Below are 22,964 nucleotides of genomic sequence, written 5' to 3' on the forward strand. Positions count from 1 at the left end.
GTCAGATCCATGCCTCAGTTTTTGTTTTTGTTTTTTGTTTTTTTTTTTAAACTCACACATCACAAGTCATCATGTGTAGATTAACATCTTTAATATTTCACATTCCAGAGACAACACAGTCGCATCTGTTATGCTTTGAAATTTTTTAAAATATTTTCATTCAACAACCTCAATCGATTGAAGAATCAATACTGATGGCAAAAATATAGAATTCATCAATATGAAATTATACCTCGGAAAGAATCACAGATGGATTCAGAACCCACACACACAGATGTTTGATCCATATCTGTTTTAAAGGCAGCTAATGATTTGAAGTGAACATGTTGAGTTCAATGGTTTTTAACAACAGCTCCACTGGAAAACCACAAAGAGAAGTCAGCTTATCAACACCTGCAGCTGCAGCAGCATCAACCAGTGTGCTTTGAGACTATCCAGTGATAAAGATCAGCAGCCTGGTGCTGCTTTACATTCACTCCATGAAGTCAGATTAATGATGAGTATCTGCTGGCCAACGCGCTACAGTGAAAATTGGTGCTGATTGACTCATATAAATCTTCATGAAAACAACAGCAAATACAACATCAAGAAGAAACGTGTGGCGCCGACGTGCCACTATGCTGCACGGAGTCTCTGCTGGTGACATTCAGTGTCGGGTTGTCCGGCCTGTAACTGCTGGTTTCCCTCCAGAATAAACCTCTCTACACATATGACATCAGGCTATACACTGAACATCTGGGCAGGTCAAGGCAACCTTCAAATGTGATGAGAACGACCCATTTGTCTCGTCACAAACAGCAAATGAGATGGATTCACAGAAGGAATCATTTGGTCCAAAAAATGCTGAGTATCACAGAGCAGCGCGCACACTGCACCCGGTGAAATGCTTTTGAAACAGCAGGCCATGTTAAGTGATGACATTCTGTTTAAATGCTATTGGGCGACCACAAAGAATTATAGGTAGCACAACTAAAAGAAGGAGAACCCACACTGTTGACTGTACTTCAAGTTTAAAGGGCCAACTCACCCAAAACTACCAAAATCGCAGGCATATTGTCCATTCCCCATATTTGGCAGATTTTAAATTGCCACTGAGATTTCTGCTTCCCTACCAATTTCTTTTTTGGGACGCTTTATGCAGTAAAAGTATGACATGAAATAATGTCCAGGTCTCTCCAGGTAGTCCACGGATCTCCATGTGTAGTTTTCGTTGGTAGATGTACTCCACAGAGATCTCTCAACTTCAGCAAAAAGAATTTTAAAAACATATTTCTATGCTTGGATACATGAGGGGTTAAGTTAAAAAAAAAAAATCATAGTTTGATAGTGAACTGACCCTTTACAAATGGCATGATTTCAAGGACATTACATGACAAAAGAAAAGACGTATCATAAGCTTGAAAAGTGAAAAAACAAAAAGATAACCTGCGAGAGAGAAAGGAAAGATTAAACGGTGAGTGTTGGACAGCGCGGGTGCCAGCGTCTCAGTCTGACTTCTCTTCTCTGCGGATTCCTTGTTGTTGTTGTTGTGGACATGAATGATGTCAGTGTTCAGGTAACATTCTACTCCAGAGATTTGGCGAACTCTGCGTAATCTATATAACCATCATTGTTTTTGTCATCGTCCCTCAGAACATCATCGATGAGATTAATGAGGTCTTCCTCTCTCATTGGCTGGCCGTTCTCTCCTCTCTCCTGAGAAAGACACGAGATCATAGAACATGTGAACTGTGACAACCACTGATACTCTTCATAAGGAACTTACACACCCTGTAAAAACCATGTAACATCATAGAGGGCTGAACATCACAGGCTGAAAAACATGATATGTAATGTCTGACTTCTGGTTTCTGTTTAGTTTTCTTCTCTCTTCGGTTTTTCTTTTTTTTTTTTTATTTAAATCTTAAAAATCTCCTCTGTCATCCTTTTTTTTCCCCCTCTCACTTATATTCTGACAAGGTTGTACGGGTGTCACAGTTTCAATTCTAGTGACTCTTCTTTTTGCTTTCATGTCTAACAGTGAAATAATGTTATTACCGCTTAAAGAAATCATTTCAATTTGACCATATGGCCTTAGTGTGGTATATTCCATAAACATATTATGGTTATAGAACTCTTAATAGGACGTATGATGTATCTTTTAAAAGAATTTGAAAATTCAAAGAACAGTTGTCCGCAAATCAACAGTCCATAGCAAAGTGACAACAGCATAACTGTCAGTGCTGGCAAATAAATGTTGAAATCAAAAGCTGAATTACATCCTTTAGCAGTCAGTGACAAATAATTAATTGTATTCAAGTTATCAGGCAATATGTTCACATCTAAGAGGACAGAAACAAATATAGATACTTGCATACTGTATATACCAACCTCTCTGTGTACATGTGTGATAGCTGTGGCAAGCTCCAGTCCATCCAGCAGGTTGTTGCCATCATAATCATGCATCTTGAAATAGTGCAGCTGAAGCTCCTGCGGTGACATGTCTTTCTCTGGTTTGTCTATCACTCCCTCTAAATGCTCCATGATGTGGCTGGAACAACAACAAAAAAAATACGTGTCACGCACAGTCAGTTAAACAGAGTGTGTGAACGCAGCTGCTGACTGTGTTCAAAGTCCAGCCACAGTTCTGTGCAAATAACCGGTGAATCATGCGTAGTGCAGTGGCAGAGAAGGAGATGTCACTCACTCTTTGTCCTGGACCATGTTTTTGTCCAGGCGACCGTGGCCGGTTATGTGAGCCGCACTTTCTACGACGGGCGGCGGCTGCTGCCCCTGTGGATCCCCCTGAGAGTCAACGCAGAGCAGAGAGGAGGACAGGAGGAGGAGCAGACCCCCCCACTGTACGCTACACCTGCCTCTCCTCATTCTGCTGGACACGTACACACAGAGGAAACATGACAGAAGGGAAGACAGCAAGTTAAAATAACAACAGCTGTTTAATTTTAATCTATGGTGGGTATCACATGTTAGGCACCCCGTTTTTAATGAAATTGGGTTTTCCCTCTCACTTTTCATTCATACATCCCAGCATTGTAACTAAAAAAAAACCCAATGTAAAAAATTTATATTAATAAAGAGTTCATCCTGCTGTTTCTCCTATTATAAGGTGCATTGTGCAGTTTGGGGGAAGAACGTTGACTGTTTTTAATGCCAAGAAAAAAAATAAACAAACTTCTAAACTGAATAAACAAAGTGAGAACACAAGTACAATGTTACATGGTTTTGCTTTGTTTATTTGTGGCGGACCCTGCCACCTTTCTAGCGTCAAACAGTGTTCTGGTGACCATATTTTCTTCTGAGAACAGCTTGTTTGTTCAGTTATGGAAAAAAAACTAATATTTCTGAGTTTGTAACATCCCCTCATTGATATCATGGTAATTACAATACAGAGTTTGAATTACAGAGTTTGAAGACGACATAACGCTCCTTTGAGGTCTTAATAAAGCTAAATCAGCTGTAGTAGACAGCTGGCTTTCTACTGCAACTGTATTGCCATACTGCCAACAGAGGAGACGCAAATCAGTACAGTCACTTTTGCAAATCACATTTTTGTTTGTCGATGTTTGATACACAAAGCCCTGCAAGCGTGTCAACGTTGTTAAGGGGCGAATGCATTAAAGAACATAGAAAAACAATGAGCCGACCAGCGATATCAAATCGCTGTGAAAATGTCATGATAGAGCAACATATTGTAGGTACTGTGAGGTTACACATCTATAGTAAACTTAAAGTAAAAGAGCACATATTATTAACGGAAACATTAACGGAAGCTAACAGGCTGAGTAATAAGATTGGCTAGCATGAAGCTTCACTTCACTACCGTTGCAGCGTTTAAATGCTATGAACTGTTTAAGGCAAGAGCCACTCAATGATACATTACTCAAAGAGTTCTTTTCATACTTACTTGAATATGATTTATGTCGTCACTTGACTCTGTGAACAGTTATGTTGTTTTCTTAGTTGGCTGGAGACAAATGCTCAGTCACGGCTTTTTAGGACCTAGTGACTCGCCGTAGAACCACTTGGACACGACAGCTCATTGTGATTGGTTAAATTTATCGGAGATGATACAACTGAAGCGAGAGAAATCACTTATGTATTCACCAAAACTTTGCTACAGAATATACTGTTACTTTTAGTTGTCCGCGACTGAATTACAACTTATTTTATTTCACCTATGTTTTCTAAAATAATGGCAAAACAATGAGACAGCTAAAACAAACAAACAAACAAACAAAAACAGAGAAGTGCCTTTCACTAGTTCACAAATGCATACTTCCTGTTTCGTAGCGTTGCTGTTCGCAGGGCAAAATAGCGTCAAGTTGCCAGATCTTGAGCTAAAACTAACTCATACTAATGCTCTTGTTATTTTGAATAACATTTTCACGTTGTGGCCTAATTTGAGAGAACTACGGGCACTTTCAGACAAAGTACTTCAAGGTGTTACCTATCTTGACAAAGAAAAGGACGCCCGTTGACGCTATTCTTTCATGACGTCCATCAGGGGGCGTGGTTAGAGCAGCCGCTCAGCTGTCAAATCCACAGACACACGCTGCCTGTCTGTTTGGTGGAGTTCACTGAGTCGGAGGACAAACGTCGATTTGTGTCAAGCAAATGTCAAGTTTCCAGAGAGAAAATGACGCTGCTAAAGCTCTGTTCAGGAGGCTTGAGGTTTTGTAAATGTCATACAGTAGCTGATATAGTAAAAACCCTCCAGTAGTCAGTGAGTGACCCTTGTCTCCCCCTGTGTTTACACGCTCTGTTGTTCTCCATGTTTTTCATCTGATCCATGTGGATGTCTCCGTCTTCCCTCAAGAACATTTTGTTGATTTGGCTCCGTCATGTGCATTCATTGGTTTGTGCAACCTTGTGTCTTTCACATAGTTCAGTTCCATGTCACAGGGCAGTAGCTGACAGATGTATTATTTTGTAACTGAGCCAGCATCAGCCTGCCAATGCTGCTGAACCCAGATCAGGGAGCAAGCCAAGCAATTATGGATTGATTTTTTCCAGGAAAGTCATTAATGAAATGACCAGTATTAACCTAAGAAAACACCACCTTATATGCATGCACCCTGACTCTTTCTGGGCTGCACCCTTTGCATTGCTGCCTGTTAAGCCCTACCTGATCCAGTTAAAGTGTTAACGGGAAAGATTAAGGACGTGGCTGTTTGGAGAAGGACAGCGTCTCTTTTACTTCCAGCAGCTACAGATCAAGCCCTCTGAAAATACCACATTCATTTCAAGAAAATCACGTTTACAGCCGGGTGTCACTAATGCCTGTTTTAAGTGGTGGACAAGACAATGTATGCAGAGCATGCACTGGAATATACTATGTGCACTGAACAGGGCTGCAAGGTGACAGGGAAGAAGAAAAAATATATGAGGTTGAAAAAGTTTGATTATTGCATTTTTTTCAGCCAGATGAAGATCCAGGCCTACCGGATAGTTCACGTTACACATTGATGTAATCACAAGAACACCCTAACAGTGAATTCCTGCTTTGTAAAAGTGTAAATTAAACCCCATGTATCTATGTCTGCGCTCTAGATTTCTTCTCGGATCACCTTTACTGCCCGTGTTACTGTAACAGCCACACACCCCACCCCTCCGCACGCAAAGATTACACATTTATTTCTCCCTTCCAGTCCGCAGTTACTCCCATCGTGTCCGGGGAGTACAGTCACCACCGGGACAGAGCGGCGATGGCATCCCGGGTTTCCTTCACCCAACTCCGGCTAGAGACGGAGATGGAGCGCTACCGGGCCGAGTGTCAGTGGGACAAGATGCCGGCGATCATCGACCAGATGAACGCTGCGAGGTTCCACGAGGACGGTGAGCGCTTTCGAACACCTGGAGGGTTTGGGAGTTGAGGTATCTCCTGTAGTTTCCTGTTTGTTTTTACTGCACACTGTAAAGAATGACCAGTGAATGGGAGGGAAAAGCAAACAGGTTGAATCAAGATGTTTCAATTCCAGTTGTTTTAAGGGACGATTCAGGAAATCTGTTCCAGATTAGTTTAAGGGGAAATCCTCTATGTCTATTCCTTTTCAATTTTTTTTTGTATTTTTTCATCTCAGCTCATTTGCATGTTTGATCAACTGACTTGTGGTAAAATATGTATATTTATGATTTTATTTTCAAGGTGTACTATGCATTTTGGGGGGAAAAAGCAGTTATTCAGAAGATAAGCATTGTTCTTTTTATGCCTAAACAAACTCAAATAAATAAGCTACTTGTTTTCATGGATGAATAAACCAAACTGACCTTAGAGGGCAACACAGTTGCACACCGTTTTCCTTTGTTTATATGTGGCGGACCCTGCCACCCCAGTGCTCTGGGGACATTATTCCACTCTGAGAGCAGCTTGTTTATTTAGTTATGGAAAACATAAATATTTACAATTTTGTTTCATGACCTCTTAATATTGTAAATATTACAAATCCGGGTTTGGGTTGTTTCTCCAAAACTCCATAGTGCCCCTTTAAGTCTCAGAATCTGAAGTGTTTGTCGAGGAGGGACACTTTTTGCAGTGTGTAGGTTGAACCATACACAAGTTGGACTTTGGTCTCTCAGCAAGAAAGAGTGAGTTACTCCACTTCAAGGTTTCCCTTCAGCAGATTTGTTCCACAAATAATAAAGATGATGAGCAGCCTCATAATGTGCCCCAGCGGGTCAGTACATGGGGTCAGAGAGGAGTTGCCGGATGCCTCCAACAATAAAGAAGGTCCCTCCCTGGAAGTTTGGAGTACACACAATGAAAGAGTGTGTACATGATCAAAGGAACTGTATGACCCTCTATATTGTTGAGCCCTCTCTCGCAGAATAGAGCTGCCACATCTCGTGCAAAAAACAGACTTTCCACAAATCATTCCACACCACGTGTCCAAAGAAATGCAAACACACTTATCCTTTCTGTGCCTCATAAAGCATTTCTCCGGTAGGTCACTAATGCACCTGCCTCCACCTCTCACCTCTGCAGAGTAAATACGGGTTCAGGTGACTCGACAGCATGCCCGCTGTTACTGTGCCCATAAGTAGCTGATAGTGCAAGAGCAGCAAGTTTTTTCCCCCGCCTGCACACGCACTGAAGTGTTAAATCAATGTGGTATCACTGTACGCATGCATGGGTCACGTTAGCTGATCTGACATTAGGTGCGCATGGGAGGCATGGTGCACCGGGAGTTTTAGATTAGAGATAGAGGAACTTCAGTGCAGGTGACGAGGAATTAAACTTGGCTGTAAAATACCGCCCTGCTGTTAAACTATAAAAAAGCCTGCCACTGGTTCATTCAGGGGTCTCTTGTAGTTCAAGGTGATTTTACTTTGATAACAGACTGGATCGTCTAATTCTTTGTCAGTCAAAAGCTGATACTAGTGGTGGCAAATACACCAAATCACAGCAGAAGTTACAATTTAGTGTACTGAGGTCAGATGCTGAAGTTTTAACAATCAGGACGAGAGATTGCATCCTGCAGTTAGAATAGTTTGTGGTCATTTTATTGACTGTATCCACTGTTTCCAGCCTCGGTATTTTTAAAAGCAAGTTTGAGAATGCAGGAAGTGTCTGTGTGTCCTGGAGGTCTAACAAACGTGCTGAGTGCATCTTCTTCCTGCACTGCTGATCATTAGCATCCAAAAGCTCCAAGCATGCAGAAGATCCAGTATTTCCTCACAATTCTTCTAATAAAGTCTTAGAAACAGCATTTTTTTTTTCAACATTTACATCAGAAAATACAAACTGACAGACAGAAATGTGGAAATTTTAAATCAGTTATTAACATTAATATCACAATGTGAGGGTTCCACTGGGGGGACTCTGGACTGACCTCAGGAAGTCCTGCCACTGCCCCGCATCAGTCTCCCCACCTGCAGTAGCCCAGAAACCCGAATGTTTTCCATTTAAACCAACAGGAACAATGTTGACGAAGCTTCTGCATCGGTGTCCTATCACCGGTCTCACTTTTTGGATAGATCGTCTAACATGTTACTCACACAACCAGCCGGAGTAGTCACATTTCGCTTTCACTTGGAGTCATGCTTCTGTTCAGATAGCCCCTAATATGTCGCTGTTTTCACCAGCCAACGCGAGCTGATAACTTTGTCCGTCTTTCAGTTGGTGTTGGAGAGGTCACGGTCAGGACTGATGAGATGTTAGACTGAACCAAAACAATAAAGTTGTGGACTGTTAAACCAATTAGGTTAGGTATTGATTAGGTTTATCAATATGAGTTTCCCCTTGGTGTCTAAACCATCTTAATTGCCAGCAGTGGAGGAATTACTCATATTTGTTTTGTACTGAAGTAATAATAACAATATCACATCATAGTAAGACTCTGTTAGTCTGGTCCGCTGAAATTAGTATGGTAACCCTCCCCTGTGAACTGTGAAGCTAACAAGCTAACGGAAGCCACTGTCAGCAGTTGGCAGCAGGGACGCCAATATTTTACTGTTATTTTACAATGCAACTACTGTTATTTATTTTAACAGTATATTACAGTTTTTTTGGATTACAGTATATGACTGTAGAATAACCTTTTCAAAGCTATCAAATAGATGTAGTCGAGTTAAAAAATATATTTATATTTGGATCTGAAATGTCGTGAATTAAAGTAGGAAGTAGCAAAAATGGAAACACGAGCACCTGCAGGTTTCTCATACTTTAACTGTGGTTCAGCTGTGGTTTGTGTAAATCAGGAAGTTACTGACTGAACAGGATGTAGACAAATAACGATACGTTGCAAAATGACTCCTGGAAAACAGAGAGAATCACAGATGAAACAACAAGAATATGCAGATCCATGCAAATCCAGGCTGCAACTTCTGTGAAGTCATTCAACAGCTCTCGCTGCAGTTCTGCGCTGAGACACATCCTGCTGTTTACGCCTCACCTTCTCCCTCCCTGATAGCTTTGGCCTTGGCTGTGCTGATAAAACTAACTGGCAAATATGTCGAGCGTATTGGGACATAAACACGCCGCTCACACAGTTGGCGTCAGAACACACACAGGCAGAATGACAAGGCTAAACAGGAAGGCTTTAATCGAGTGTGTGTGTACAGAGAAACCTCAGCTACTGGACACCGAGGCCCGGGTCAGAACAGCGTTGGTTTACTGTTTAAATAAACTTTGGTATCTTGATTCAGTGGAGGTAGACGTGCAGTGCTTATCATATGAGAACACTGTTAAGTCTATTTAAAGGAAGTATGAGGGAAGTGGAAACTGTAGCTTCTAAATAGACCTCAGGACTGTTGCATAGTTGAACTCTGGTGGGAAATGCTGTTTTAATGGAATGACTGAGGTTTGCTTTGGCTACAGACACAAATGACCTGTGACCCCGAGCCCAGACCTGCTCCAACAAACTCACTTCACTCTTGTTTTTTGACTTTTTCATTCCCACCCTCCTTTTAGACGACTACGGGACGCTGATGATGGCCGAGGCACTGTTAGAAGAGTGTCTGCAGGAAAACATGGACCTGTTACGGAGCTCCACGCCTCTGCTCGACAAGACTCAGGCTAAACTGAAACGGGCCAAAGGCCACCTCAACGCCGTCCTCAGCCGGGGCTGTCTCACAGTCAGTATCATCTGGGTTTTATCGGGGTCGAGTCATAGCTGTAGAATCCTTTCTGTCTCTTCATAGTTTATTCTTGTCCTCCAGCCCAGGTATTTGAACGAGGCTCTGCTGATGATGGCCAAGGTGCACTATGTGCAGGGTCGCTACCGGGACGCCCAGGGAATGTGCGCCCGGGTGGGACTGGAGGGGCTGACCAGGGATGACCAGCCGACCTACCACCTCCGCCTGCTGGCCGAGGCTTTTGTCATCAAAGGTAGCCGACACCTCTGGGAATATTAAAGGGGAACACCTCAGTCACCTAGCTGTTTAAAAGGAGACAGATCACCTCTGAAAATGTTGATGTTACATGGAGCCTTGACATCAATATAATCTGGGTAAAACAGAGTCTTTGCTCATGCCGTCCAAATGCACCGCATCTAACACAAACGTGGGGTTGTAATTTCTACTACATGAGATTCCTTGGTATTCCTTGGTAATACGTGTCCCATGTGAGTAGAGTATTTTTCCATCATAACAAACAGTAATAAAAAAAAACTTCATCTTCATCAAGTCCAGTTGTAAGATCCGTGTGCGTAACCACATCGCTAAAACAAGAAGACAGACAGGGAAGCACAACAAACACAAGCACGGAGATGATCACTGAGATTGTAAACAAATCAGCAGATGAGCCAAACTTCTCTGGAAGAGAGGAGGAATCGGAAACGATTACTCAGACTCTAACTGTTTACAGGTCGACCTCTTGGTTCCGTCTGACTCACAGAAGGGCTGCAGCTAATCAGCATTTTCATTATCTGCTAATCTGCTGATTATCTTCATGATGAATCGATTGATCAATCAGTGTACAAAATGTTAAATGTAAAATTAAATGTTAAATGTAGTGAAAAATGCTGATTATGATATCCCAGAGCTCAAATTCTGCTTATTTTGTCCAACTAACAGTCCAGAAACCAAAGACGACAGGCTGCATCTGAAACCCACAGGACTGAAATTGTGCTTTGCCTCTTGATGAATAATAACATTTTCTAATTGTCCTGTAGAGATGCTTTTAATCAGTGTGTTTATGCTAAAGATGGATCACATGAGTAACCGAAGATATTTACCACCAAGCTTTCCAGTTCCCCTCGGCTGTGGAGCCTCGTAGTATCTGTCGGCTCATTGTCTTTAGTTTAACCGCCTGCAGCTTCACTGTTGTGTGCAGTTTGACCGCTCTCATTAGCGTTTTGACAGAGGTGACTCAGGCAGCTGTTTTCACTTAAGACCTTTGATAAATGGACTGTGCACTACCTGCTCAGCAGCCAGCAGCAGAAGGACACAGGTAGAGAATACCTGGTGAATGAATATATAGTGGAGCATTTATCAGCTAAAGAGACAGATATTTCCCTTCAGAAAACAGAGCTAAATATTGAATTAATCACTTTTCAGATGTCTGGAAACATGTCTCCACTGTGCTGTATAGCATCAATAAGTGCTCCATGTGTAAATAAGAAACTTAATGGTGAAAATAAGTCGTATCAACTCATAAGCTTATGTCAGCGTCTTCAGTGTTCACTTGACATTTTCCTCGCCACAAAGAAACGAGCTGCCGCTGACGTTATCACAGATCACAAAGTTACAGAACAACAAACACATGAGACAGACGCAAATCAGTGCCAGGAGAGGAGAGGAGGCAAAAGAATCGTGACAAGCAGCAACACATTTCACTGGGAATTAAGTTTGAATTTGAATTAATACCAGCATAAATACCAGCAGCAGCACAATCATTCGATGGTTCGAATATTCAGAAGTCGGCTTCGAAAACGTGCTTTAGCCCCTAAAAATATACATTTGATTTTGTCGATAAAGACTGAATGTAACACAGTATATCAGCGGTGCCTTATGTAACCTGCCACTTGGACTGCAGAGTTTTTGGACATCCACTGTATTGCTGCCCATGTACAGCAGATCTCCTACCTGTCAGCCCAGGCCTTAAGTGAGCTTAGACAGCCCAGAGAACTGAAAACGCCACTGAGCAGCTCTCTGTACACGTTTCCTTTGATGATCCCATTCCTAATCCCTTTGTGAGACGTTATTACAGCCCCAAAAAATCACAATGACCTTGTACGGGGGTTTTGAAGTAGAAGTGGAAGTGGAAGGGAGGTGGGCAGGCTGATGAAATCCAATCTGTGTAGATGGATGTCACACGGCTGGAAAACATCAGCGTGATCGGACAGATAGTTATGTCAGTAACCTCTCGGGGAGTTTTTTTTTTTTTTTTTTTTCTTAACCTCAGATAGTGGATGACACTGATGGTGTGAAAGGTTTTCTCTTGAGCTTCTTCTACTGAAGTACACCAAAGTAATAACATGTGAGTCATCCCAAACTTTCCAAACACTTTTTGGCCCTTAACTGAAAAAGTGGGCAGTGTGCTTCAGGTGCATTTAAAACATTTTTCAAAATTAAATTACTATTCATGTCATTCATTCTGTACTTTCTCGCCATCATAGATATTAGAATATGATATTAGTTGAGGGTGTAAAGAGCGTTTTAATTCATTTTACACAATTTTTTGATATTTTTTTTGTCCAGTCTGAACAGAAAGGAGTATATTCAGAGTAAAGCAACTCAAACCCCTCCAGGGAACAGATTTATCGCCACTGGCAGATTCCTACACAGATGCTGTTTTAAAAACCCGATGAGTGTGAGTCATATGTCAGGGAAGCATTTACTGTTACTCACGGTCACACGCACCAGCTGTCAGAAGTCCAAACTTGCCCTTTTTTAAATTCATTTGTGGTCACTTTAAAAAAAAAAAAAAAAAGTTTTCGAGTCAAATATAATCTTGAAGTATTTTGTCTGTTTTAAACATCAGCGTGATTAAAGGTCACATCCACAGAACATTGCACTGTAATCTTGTTACACTCATCATCATTACCCCCCCACCACCATTTCCTGATGCTCATACATGACCTCATGCTCATGAAACTGAGGAGAATTAGATTTTGATTTCCTTTGATTATTTTGAAGCACAATGCATGATATTTACAGTGGATTATTATGACTGACTCTCACATTCTTCACGAGAGAACAGATAGAGTCCCTCGGGGGGGCAGCACAGCTCCTTCCCGTGGCTTCCTGTGTACATATTGCATATTATTATGAGAATGAAGTCAGATGTGAATATTTGGGTGATGATGTCTTGTCCATCGGGAGCTGTCTGTTTATTTGATTAGGGCTGGCGTCTGGCTTTGAGGCTGCCGTCAGTCACAGGCCTCCTGCAGTCTAGCAGTGTTCCTGCTCACTGCTTATTTGTACCAGTAAGTCAGCTAACGGACGTCAGACCTGGCATCTGGACCGGGACCGGTCTGCTCCCTTCTTCTTCTTCTCTGTCCAGTGCCTCCATCTGAAGAAGACTATATGAGGAGATGGGGAGAATGCATCAAAGACACATTTAGGATCTTTTAATCATCTACAATTAGTTGATTCTTTATCTTCTTTTTGGCTTGTTCTCATTCATACGTTTTGGCTGTGAGTTCAGGTCTATTTTCTGTTACATGAAAATCACTGTATATTTGCTGCTGACTAAAACATACGAGACAAAACAGGGAGCGATGTGGAGCCATAATGAGCATATAAAAACATGCACACTTTGAGCAGTGAATGTGAAAACAGCCTTCTAGTGCACAAACAGCAGTTTACACAGTGAAGATTAAATATTCAACACTATGAACAAGAAGAAAAAGGCATTTTGACTGGAGGGGGACAAACTAATGTAATTTATTAAATATCAGACAGAAGTGTATATACATTATTATTTATCAAATCCTTTGACAATAATGTTGTCATTTATGTAATGTATTTGTTATAAATGCAATTTTTAGAATACTATTTATATCTTCTCCATTATATTTATTCTCAGATTAAAGTTTAAAGGAACCTTATGTAGATATGATGATGATTTGAAGATGAAACTTCACATTTTCACTCACATACTACTTGAAAGTTATCGTAACTTCAGGTCAATTTTTTTTTTAAAATAGATTGTAAATGATACTGCACGTATGATTTTCAGTATGTAATGTGTTCACTGCATTACCTGCCTGCTCTATATTTATAATATTATGATCAAGTCTATGCATATTGTCTCTGGTCATATTTCAGGTCTGTCCCTGGACCACCAGACAGTCTCTTCAGTGTCTCGTGTGCGTCTGTCAGAGCGAGAGGAGGAGAGTCTGTCCTGCTTCCTCAGGGCCTGTGACGCTGCTCTGTCCTACCTGCAGGAGCTTGACAAGGTGTGTTTGTGTATACACATAGAGTACGCATGATACGTGTGCAGGTTGTCAGCGTGAGTGAGTGAGCATTTGTGTCGTGTCACTACCACTGACAGTAGAAATGTATTGTTGTATCGGTGGACATTTTACCTTTAGAGGAAATGTTCTGTGTTCATCAGTTTCATTCCATTATATGTAATATTTGTATTTTCAGACAGTGTCGACACCCCACACCAAGACAGCCAAAGCCAGTCTCCTTCCACCTGTAGACATGGAGCTGGGCTACTTCCTGCAGGCTGCATTACAGAGTGCTTACCTTTGTTTGCTGCAGAGGGGGTGAGTCTGCCAACCCTACATACACACCGACACACACACACACACACACACACACACACACACACACACAGTCTCTGAGCTGTGCTGCTCTGTGAACATTGAGAATGTTCTGTTTAAAGTGGCTTTTTTTTAAATCTACTTTTGACTTAACACCTAAGAGCTTAAATTATCACCAACTGGAAGTAATCTACCTGTGTTTTGTTCATCGCTGGTTATGCAGCGTGTTTAACGGCTGCGGTCTTTGCTCAGTCAGCCTCGTCTGTAATGGAGGGAACGCTGGGCTGTCTTGCTATTCTGCTGCAGGAACGTGAGGAGGAGAAGAAATCAAAGCCAAAGCTTTTGAGCGCCACTCGGCCTCAGTGCAACAGTGATTGCATTTTTTATTTTAGACCAGCAGGTGTCAGTGTTGCTCTAACCGTCACATGCACTCAGGCTTCCAGTTTGTTAGGCGCACCTACCTAGAAACGATGCAGTTTAATACAACAGCCCTGCAGTAAAAGCTGCCTACATGAAGGTTATAATGTTTAGCTTGGGTTCGAACTGTTTCAGAGGGGCGTTAATTCAACACTAGAGACGCAAGCAGCTGGTGTGCTGCACCACTCATTATGGAACATTCCCATTTTTGTTTATATGGCAGGCTGAGAACCTGGCTATGTGAGGCTGTATGTAGTCAGAATATCAGAGTTGTTCACAAAGTTCTCACATCACTGTCAGCTTTTTTCCTTTTCTTCAGCGTTACACCCTCACAGCCTATACATCTCACTGATATACGCCTACTGTGTCTGTGTGTGTGTGTGTTTCTGTTAGTCATCTTGCGCAGGGTGCTCACCAGCTGCGTAGGGTGCTCAGGGTGGTGGAGTCACGAGGGTCTCAGAGCTTCAGAAAGGTGAGGTGTCAAACACACACACACACACACACACACACACGTGAAACTAGTCACACACAAATAGTTTTCATCTGCATTGCTACTAGCTTCCAAGCATTTTATATTTCTACAGTGTATCAGGGCATTGAAGTGTAAATCACAAGATATATGCTGACACTCTAAACAAAGTTAAGCCAACAGGCGATTTGACAAGCAAATAACACACTGTCCTTAACACCAAGACTGTTCCATAAAGTACAGTTTTACTCCTTATCATGTTCCTTAACATTACTATCCTACTCTCATCAACCCAGTATTTGCAGTGCTCCATTAATACATTGTTTTCCTCCCAGTCCGCAGCGAGGAAACTAGCAGAGGTGCTGCTGAGCTCAGTGAGCGAGGACAGCTACTGGCCCCCACTGGGCCCCCCGCCCTCCGCCTGGCTCCACAGAGAGGGAGCGGCCGCCTCCAAAGACGCCGTCTACCCCACTGTTAAACCACCGCAGCGCTACAGCACCGACTGGTTTGTATTGTCTGCTCCATCTCTACGTCACTCGGCCTGTCTTGATACCCTGAACACTCCTATCTGTTCTATCCAACTGTCAGTGTGCTATTTATTTCCTCAAGTTCAACATTCAAGATAGGTTGTTGCCTCCTGTGATTCTTTTTGTAACACTATTGTGCCCAAAGCAGTTATCTAAAGGGCTCCGCTTCCTTTGTCAGCGTCTCACTTTCAGCCCATGTTTTGTCCGAGATAGTGTCCGACCAGCAACTGTATCAGTCGGCAGTTATTCAACTCCCTTTGTCCAAATGTCTTTTATACTGAAGACCATGAGTCATCGCAGGCTAACAAACTAAAGGCCGCCCACATGGGAAGTCAGGTAACAGACCTTCCTAGAGAGAGTGCTCACAGGCAGCCAGTTTCTGCTGGGTCATTGAAGGTGAGGAATCCCACAGCACGCCCCAAAGTGTTTCACACACCTCTGCTCCTCTTGTAAGTGCAGTCTAGAACTGAAAACTGAAAAGGAAAACTAATACTGCACTCTTCAAATACCTGCGATAAGACGATGAACGGGATTGTTCAATCAACCTGCAAAGCTAGGGATTTAAATGTGTTTAAACAATGTCCTGTTTTTTTCTGCTTCATGAATTTTCAGAATTGAAGCAGAATTGTTATGGGCAACACACTGCCGAAGTAAGACAATGCACCTTTTTAACCTTAAAAGTAGGTTGTCAGTTTAATTCTTGTTAACTCCCTCCGCTGACACAGCCCGGGTTAAAATCTTAATGAAATAAGAGTACTTTTGAGCTTAGCATCAGGGCTAATTAGCCTATTAGCCCTTTGATATAAATAATCAAAGGGCCGGAGTGAGGTTGTTAGAGTGCTGCGTTTGGCCCACGGTCCGCTGGTTGAAAAAGGTCTGCTAATGAATGATTAAACAAACTCTGAATATTCTACTGGCTTTTTACATTTCTCCCTCAACAGGTGGTGATATGGTCAGCCGAACTGGGAAGACTCAAATCGCCAAGCTAAAAACCAATTACCTTAATTACCCTTTAATCACCTGCGTGGTCCGGAGCGACTCAGAGCACAGCTGCGTTTTAAAGTTCTGGACTTGCTGAACCCTCTGTAAACTGTGTCTGGAACGTGTCATGTGACGTTAGATATCACGATATAATATTAACGAACAGGAGATTACAAGTAGGATATGACGTAACATGACATAGCATACTATAGAATTACAGCACAACAATACGTGACGTTACATAACATAGCATGACAGAATGATAAATGATAAAAAAGGGTAAATAACTGCATTAATAAAGTGCTTTTGTAGTCTTATCGACCGCTCTAATAACATAAAATAACATGATAACATGACACAGCATAACATGACTAAACATATGTCAACTGTCATAATGTAACGTAAGGTGACGTAATATTCACTCGGGTTCAAAGTGCAGTGCGCGGTCCTGACATGACAAGCTGGTTATCTGCATCAGCACACTGAACCGTATCCACATTTTTGCTGCCTTGTTCCAGCGTCTCCCTCTTTGCAGGGATCCTGCGCTCGCTGCTCAGGCCCTGCGAGCCATACTTAGTCACTGCCACATGACTAATCCTGCCCACACTATCATAAGTGAAGATCTAAATCCATGTCTGAGATTAGAAGGAGAGTAAGAACGGGAGACTGCACCCTGAGGAATAGCTGCACTTCAGTATTGTTCTTGGCTTTTGTCATCAGTTACCTCTTCTGAAAAGGCCACGATGGTGTCTGGTAAATGTGTCCTCTAATGGCACACGGAGCCGGCCAGAGAGGGAGGAGAGGCAAAGAAAGTGATGAATGAGAGGGATGTTAGAGGTAGAGAGGGAAAGAGATGAAGGAGTCACCATGTTATTTCTCTGTGGATGTGTGTGTGTGTGTGTGTGGGACATCTGAGATAGTGCTGTGTGGTGATACACCCACGGTGGTCCGTGTTGTGTTACAGCACCACAGTTGAGACAGAAACTGGACACTCCAAGCAATCTGACCATCTACCGCTGGACAAACTGTGTGTGTGTGTGTGCGTGTGTGTGTGAGAGAGAGAGATATATACTTCCTGTTATATGGTACTATTTCCTGTTTCCTGTGTCCTGGCAGTTGCTTCTGTCCCCAGGACGTTGTGGAGGAGGCTGTGTTGCTGCTGCTCATCACAGAGTCGATGGTGAGACAACACACACGCAAGGATTAGACACCTCCTTTAACAGAGGACCCTCCTGCTGAGACCATCAGTCTCACCTTCTTTCCCTTCCTTAGTTGTCCTCTTCTTCCTCCTTCCTCTTCCCTTTCCTCACTCAGCATCTCTGTTCGTCCAGGCCAGCGGCGAGGCGGTGATCAGTCGTCTGCCAGACCAGGCCGACTCTCGCCAGGCCAGCCTGCAGGATGCCACCTCTGTCTACGACCTGCTCACCATCGGCATGGCCAGGAGGGGGCAGTATGGCATGCTGTCTGAGGTGCGGCGACACACACACACACACACACACACACACAAACAGAGACACACATTCTGTGCTGGAGGTTTGAGGAGGGGGAGCGGGAGAGTGAGAGATGAGATATGTTAGTGAGAGCTTTGCCTTTGCCAAACTTTTTAATGAATGTCCTTATCACTTTGAGGAAGGGGATTATGTGTCTTTTTCTCTCACTGTCTCGCAGTCTTCCCCCATCTCACATCATCCCCCTCACGGTCTGTCTTCTTATACCTCTTCCTCCCTTTTTTCTCCTTCACTCTTCATCTCGCTCCAAATTCCTCCTACAGGTTCCCACTTTTCTAAAAGCGCCCTAGTGTGACCTCTACCCAGATGTGGGAAGCTGGGGAGGTGGAGGGTTAGCAGGTTCGACTCAAATTAGGTTTGTCCACCTGTCTGACTGATTCATAGATAGCATCAGTCATCTTATGAGGAGGACCACACACACACTCAAACACCCTTCCACCTAGACCAGAGGATCAGTTTGCTGAAATATGAGGCCAGTACGGGCCATTTATTCAAAATTAGATGTCAGTGAGTCAGTGCCATTCATCCCTGATGTGATGAATACGATTCACATTGATTGATTACAGACTTAGTGAAACATTAATCAATCCTGTCTTCAGCAAGTTCTGATTCCAATGTCAAATTTCAATTGGATGACACTGAGGTATATTTTAGAATATGTATGGCTGTTATAGAAAACAAATAAAATTTGCTAATTCAGGTCCAGACTTCTGGATGAGTTGCCATGAAATCCCGTAAAAACATTCACAGTCCCTAATCAATGACTCCTCAATGACTTTGGTGAGCTCTTGATTTTAAATAGTGCCACCGTTGTAATTACTGCTGTTAAGTGTAATATCATTGGATGGACTTCCGTGTAATTTGATTTACGCAGTCAGGAACAAAGGTTGTGACAATGTACAGGCGCCACCAAGCCCTCAACTCGACGTCCTAGCAACATCGAAATATGTTACCATGGACAGGCTTTTTTTAAGATAAGAAGATATTAAGTCGACTAAGTAAACAATTAATAAAGAAACATTGGCTCCCACAGGACTCAGACCCTGGTTTCCTGTGTGATAACACTATGCATGACCCACACAGCCACCGCATGTTAGCATTTGGCTCAATGCATCCATGTGAAAAAGTTCTTCACTTCTAATTTGTAATCTACACATTATATAAATGTTGCCATTGTAAAACGTTTGTTCTGTCTGTCTGTTCGGTATATGCAGCGTCCCTCACATGTCTGTTTGACCTGGGAGAGGGATCAGAGGGGATCCTCCTTCCCAGCTAAAAGGGTTCATCACATTATGTTTCAAAATTCGAACCTAGAAAAGTTCATATTAGCAGTACAGCCATCAAGTGAATGTGGAACAAAAAGTCTTTCCATCTACAATGTAGTGGAGCATATTTCCACTAAGTACAGAAGGTGAGAAAGGGTGCAGAGTTACCCCTGGCTACTGCCGGTTTGCTGTTTCCCAATCCCAATGTGTCTGAACCTCAGTCCCAACTCTGCACATTAACCCTCTAACTAGAGGTTAAACTGGGATTTGGTATGTGTGGGGGCCTGATTTAGCAGGGTTAACAAGGGTCAGCACCATTACGTATGTGGCAGCAGCAGCAGCAGTTGCAGTTCAATAGTAGTAGACTTTAGTTTAACTGTACTTGTTAATTGTTAATCGGCTTAGTTCAGTCATTACATCATTAAAGAAATACCCACAGCCAATTCACTGATACAATTAGCGGCATGGCCCACACTCTTACTTAATCAGATCACACACAGGTGGATATGCTGAGCTCTTTGCAGCAGGACATCTTTGTGTGCTCATTAAGTGGTCAGCAAGACGTTCTCATAAGTGCACATTATTTAATCAGAATATTAGGGCAGACCTTTTTCTTGGTTTAGCTCACTTCTGCATGACTGACAACATCTTACTGAGCAGCGCCGCACGCCACCCTCCGCTCGTCCACACACACATCAATCACATTATTATGTAGTGAAAGAGCGCTGAGTGGGTGGTGAGTGGTGACTGACAGTCATTTCAAGCTAGAAAAATGTCGTCAAGAAGAGTGGCCATTCAGGGTAGTGACTAATTGTAATGTTCCTGACTTTGTCTTCGAATGACTCAGTGTTGAAACAGTTTGAGGACTCGTTTTTAAAATCTTTTTCTCTCTTTTTGTGGCTCACTCAAGGGTTACATGGTCAGACTGTCCGCCTCAACCTGTACCTACGCATCCAACTCACGTATAAATTGTTTCACAAAGACACATTTGTATGTTTGCATTTCCCTGCAGTGTCTGGAGCGAGCCATGAAGTTTGCATTCAATGAGTTCCACCTCTGGCACCAGCTGGGCCTGTCACTCATGGCGGCCGGGAAGGTGAGCTCATCTCTCCTTATATACCAGCAACGGCCCCTCACAGACCACGCCACACCCAAAGGAGACATCCGTCTTCTGCCACACCTCTGTCCTGTACACAGCGCTGCTTCTGACTCGCCCTCGCGTCCAGACGCGCGACAAATAGCATTCACAGATAAGTGTCAGCTCGGTGCTGTTTTACTCCATATGGACATTTCAAACATTCCTGAGTACATTAATTGGCCGAAAAGTACACAACAAGAGAAGACAGAACTTCCATCGCAAGGAATTCTTGTGCCAGAGTTTGCCAACATAGAAATAAAACCAATAGAGTAATAAAAGTAAATTGTTAAAACAGAAATGGATAACATCAGTTCCTAATAATATGAAGATACATTTTTGAAATGGGAGTCCTCAGAGGGAGCAGGAATAGCTTACAATCCTCTCTCATTCTCCCCTTTCTACCTCTCTATTCCTCAGTGTGTGTGTGTGTGTGTGTGTGTGTGTGTGTGTGTGTGTGCATGCGTGTGGGCATATGTTCACTTGTGTGTGTGTGTGTGTGTGTGTGTGTGTGTGTGTGTGCGCGCGTGTGCATGCACCCGTGTGTGTGACAGAAAAATTGATCTGGGTTGCAGGATAAAGTGACACTGCAGATCAATGGAGAGCTCTAGAAATAGGCTGCTCCCTAGAAGGAGAAGGGGCCGCCTCAGTGTCGTCAGATCCGCTTCTATTTAGGGCCGGTCGGGTGTGTGCATGTGTGTGTGGGCGCATGTGTGGGTGCGCGTGCGCATGCATGTGGTCCATTAATGATTGGCCTACATGTATTAAGTGACTGTGTGTCTAAATGGGTCTGTTAGGGCTGTGTTAGGACAGTTGATGTGTGTTTGATACACTCGCTTGAAAGCGATCCATGTCATCTGTGGCTGCCATGATAAGTGGCTGCTGCGTGCACATGAATCATGATTTGTCAGTGATGTGTGTGTGTGTGTGTGTGTGTGACTGTGTTACAGGGAGTCGGTGCTGTGTCTGTGTTTAAAGAGTGTGCCAGGATGAGACCAGAGGATCCCTCATTGCCCCTATTGGCTGCTAAAGTCTGCATCGGCCAACTGCAATGGGTGAATACACACAAAACACTCACATGCACTTGTTTACACACAATACACATGCAGTTGACAGACATTGAGTTTATAATTATGACCTAAGACATCATTTTTTATGCTATTATTGCTCTTGCTTAGATGTTTTGGCTCCACATTTCCCAGAGATACTTGTTGCTGTGATACCTTTGAATATTCTGTGGAAGAGTTTCTGCAAATGGAGCTGTTTTCCATGCATGTTCAACCATGTGCTGGCTTCTGCTGCTCTCTGTTACTCCTTTATTTAGAGAGTAGGTAGGGAGAGGGAGATGTTTGCATCCAGGCGAAAGGTGGTCCCCTTGATGAATCCGACACCAGCACCTCTTAAAAATGTAATCCCTTAAATGAGAAAATCCATGTGTCATGTGCCTTTGCCCTTTAAACAGTGGTTCCAAACCAGGTAATCGGGTTCTCCACAAGTGTCATCCCAGAAGAAAGGAGACAAAAGGGCGAAAGAATGAATCAGTTTAACAAATGATCCTGTCCAGTTGAAGGATTACACTAGAAACACAAGAAAACCCGGAGCTCTGTTGCTGGGATGACTACTGTGATACAGTCAAGACAAAAACAGACATAACAAGACAAAATCGAATTATATGACAGTTTATTTTTCCAACTGTTATCTAACATTTTGCTCATTTTTAGCCATGCTGGCAGCTCAGTAATGGATGGCAATGTCTGTATCTGTCGGTTCATCTGTCGCTCAGTCCACAGCTTTGTTCCAGACTGAAATCTCACAACAGATTTTGGAAGAACTTCCATTGAATTTAACACATTCAAGCCACTTTTGCAGATGTTAGCATGCTAACATGCTCAGCTTTAAGTTATGGCAACCATTGTGCACATAAAACCTGCAAAACGTCATCTCTTTATCATGTCATTGTGAGCATGTTTGCTTGTTGACGTTAGCTGCCTGTGTGGCTGTGTTGTGAATGAGAGCAGCAGCGTTGCAGCGACAGGCTAACATCTGTATGGGTGTACCTCTTTGGGGTACGTTCAATTGAGAATCTGTGAGGCGAAAAGCATTCACCAGTGGAACTCTGTTGACACACGCACCCGGTGATACGGGTCAAAAATAGCCGTTGTCTTGTATTAAGAGGTCACAAGCAAAAAAAGGGAGCTGACCTAGGTTCAATTTTCACAGGATTACAGACATAGGAGCAAGGATCTGTTGTTCTCAATCTGAATCTGATGAAATATCACAAATCTACACTCAGTTTGGTAATCCACGCATGTGCATTTATATTTACATTTACTCAGACGTCAGCCTCAGTGAACACTCATAAGATGATAAGCTGAGGGGTGAAGTTGGTGTCATGGCGTTCTGCTGTACAGCAGCTTTATGGGACATTTACTTTGTGTGCGTGTGCATAGAAAAGTCATCACAAAGACTCACTGTGCCGCTAATGTTTCGGGATTGACACTGGGGTCAC

General features: G+C 42.9%; 2 protein-coding genes and 1 long non-coding RNA gene across 8 annotated transcripts in view; 1 reads left to right on the top strand and 2 right to left on the bottom strand.

Moving 5' to 3' along the window:
- Positions 1–69: 69 nt before the first annotated feature.
- mcfd2 (multiple coagulation factor deficiency 2, ER cargo receptor complex subunit) lies at positions 70–4,051 on the bottom strand. Of its 2 annotated transcripts, none has more exons than XM_037123858.1 (4): positions 3,905–4,051; positions 2,687–2,869; positions 2,371–2,530; positions 70–1,695 (listed from the first exon to the last, which is right to left on the bottom strand). In XM_037123858.1, exons 2-4 carry the CDS (start codon positions 2,863–2,865, stop codon positions 1,564–1,566), a joined length of 471 nt encoding a protein of 156 aa, XP_036979753.1. In that variant the 5' UTR covers positions 2,866–2,869; positions 3,905–4,051; the 3' UTR covers positions 70–1,563. The 2 variants fall into 2 exon arrangements, with proteins under 2 accessions (XP_036979753.1, XP_036979754.1); XM_037123859.1 differs by having other exon boundaries at positions 2,687–2,866; positions 3,905–4,050.
- Positions 4,052–4,314: 263 nt separating this feature from the next.
- The window catches only part of ttc7a (tetratricopeptide repeat domain 7A), a 49,011-nt gene continuing 30,361 nt past the window's right edge, over positions 4,315–22,964 (top strand). The window contains exons 1-12 of one of the 5 annotated variants that reach the window (XM_037123853.1): positions 4,315–4,855; positions 5,649–5,835; positions 9,410–9,573; positions 9,658–9,826; positions 13,711–13,841; positions 14,035–14,156; positions 14,964–15,042; positions 15,375–15,544; positions 17,664–17,727; positions 17,879–18,016; positions 20,333–20,416; positions 21,406–21,510. In XM_037123853.1, coding sequence (XP_036979748.1) covers positions 4,790–4,855; positions 5,649–5,835; positions 9,410–9,573; positions 9,658–9,826; positions 13,711–13,841; positions 14,035–14,156; positions 14,964–15,042; positions 15,375–15,544; positions 17,664–17,727; positions 17,879–18,016; positions 20,333–20,416; positions 21,406–21,510 — 1,479 coding nt within the window. In that variant the 5' untranslated portion in view covers positions 4,315–4,789. Of the gene's footprint in view, positions 4,856–5,648; positions 5,875–9,409; positions 9,574–9,657; positions 9,827–13,710; positions 13,842–14,034; positions 14,157–14,963; positions 15,043–15,374; positions 15,545–15,606; positions 16,016–17,663; positions 17,728–17,878; positions 18,017–20,332; positions 20,417–21,405; positions 21,511–22,964 lie in introns of those variants that run through there. The other 4 variants (XM_037123855.1, XM_037123854.1, XM_037123856.1 and 1 more) reach the window with 4 other exon arrangements.
- LOC119033562 lies at positions 12,364–14,955 on the bottom strand. The gene is made up of 3 exons (XR_005079293.1): positions 14,348–14,955; positions 14,137–14,171; positions 12,364–12,962 (listed from the first exon to the last, which is right to left on the bottom strand). It is a non-coding gene; the product is annotated as an uncharacterized LOC119033562 (long non-coding RNA).

The sequence above is a fragment of the Acanthopagrus latus genome, chromosome 15, assembly GCF_904848185.1.
Source record: "Acanthopagrus latus isolate v.2019 chromosome 15, fAcaLat1.1, whole genome shotgun sequence".
Classification (NCBI taxonomy): domain Eukaryota; kingdom Metazoa; phylum Chordata; class Actinopteri; order Spariformes; family Sparidae; genus Acanthopagrus; species Acanthopagrus latus.

Bases quoted from the DNA above. Each gene is read 5' to 3' on its own strand.
- mcfd2 (XM_037123858.1), bottom strand. From the start codon at position 2,865: ATGAGGAGAGGCAGGTGTAGCGTACAGTGGGGGGGTCTGCTCCTCCTC. The intron at 2,531-2,686 runs GTGAGTGACATC...TTGTTGTTCCAG, and splicing joins AACATGGTCCAGGACAAAGA to CCACATCATGGAGCATTTAG. The intron at 1,696-2,370 runs GTTGGTATATAC...TGTCTTTCTCAG, and splicing joins TCACACATGTACACAGAGAG to GAGAGAGGAGAGAACGGCCA.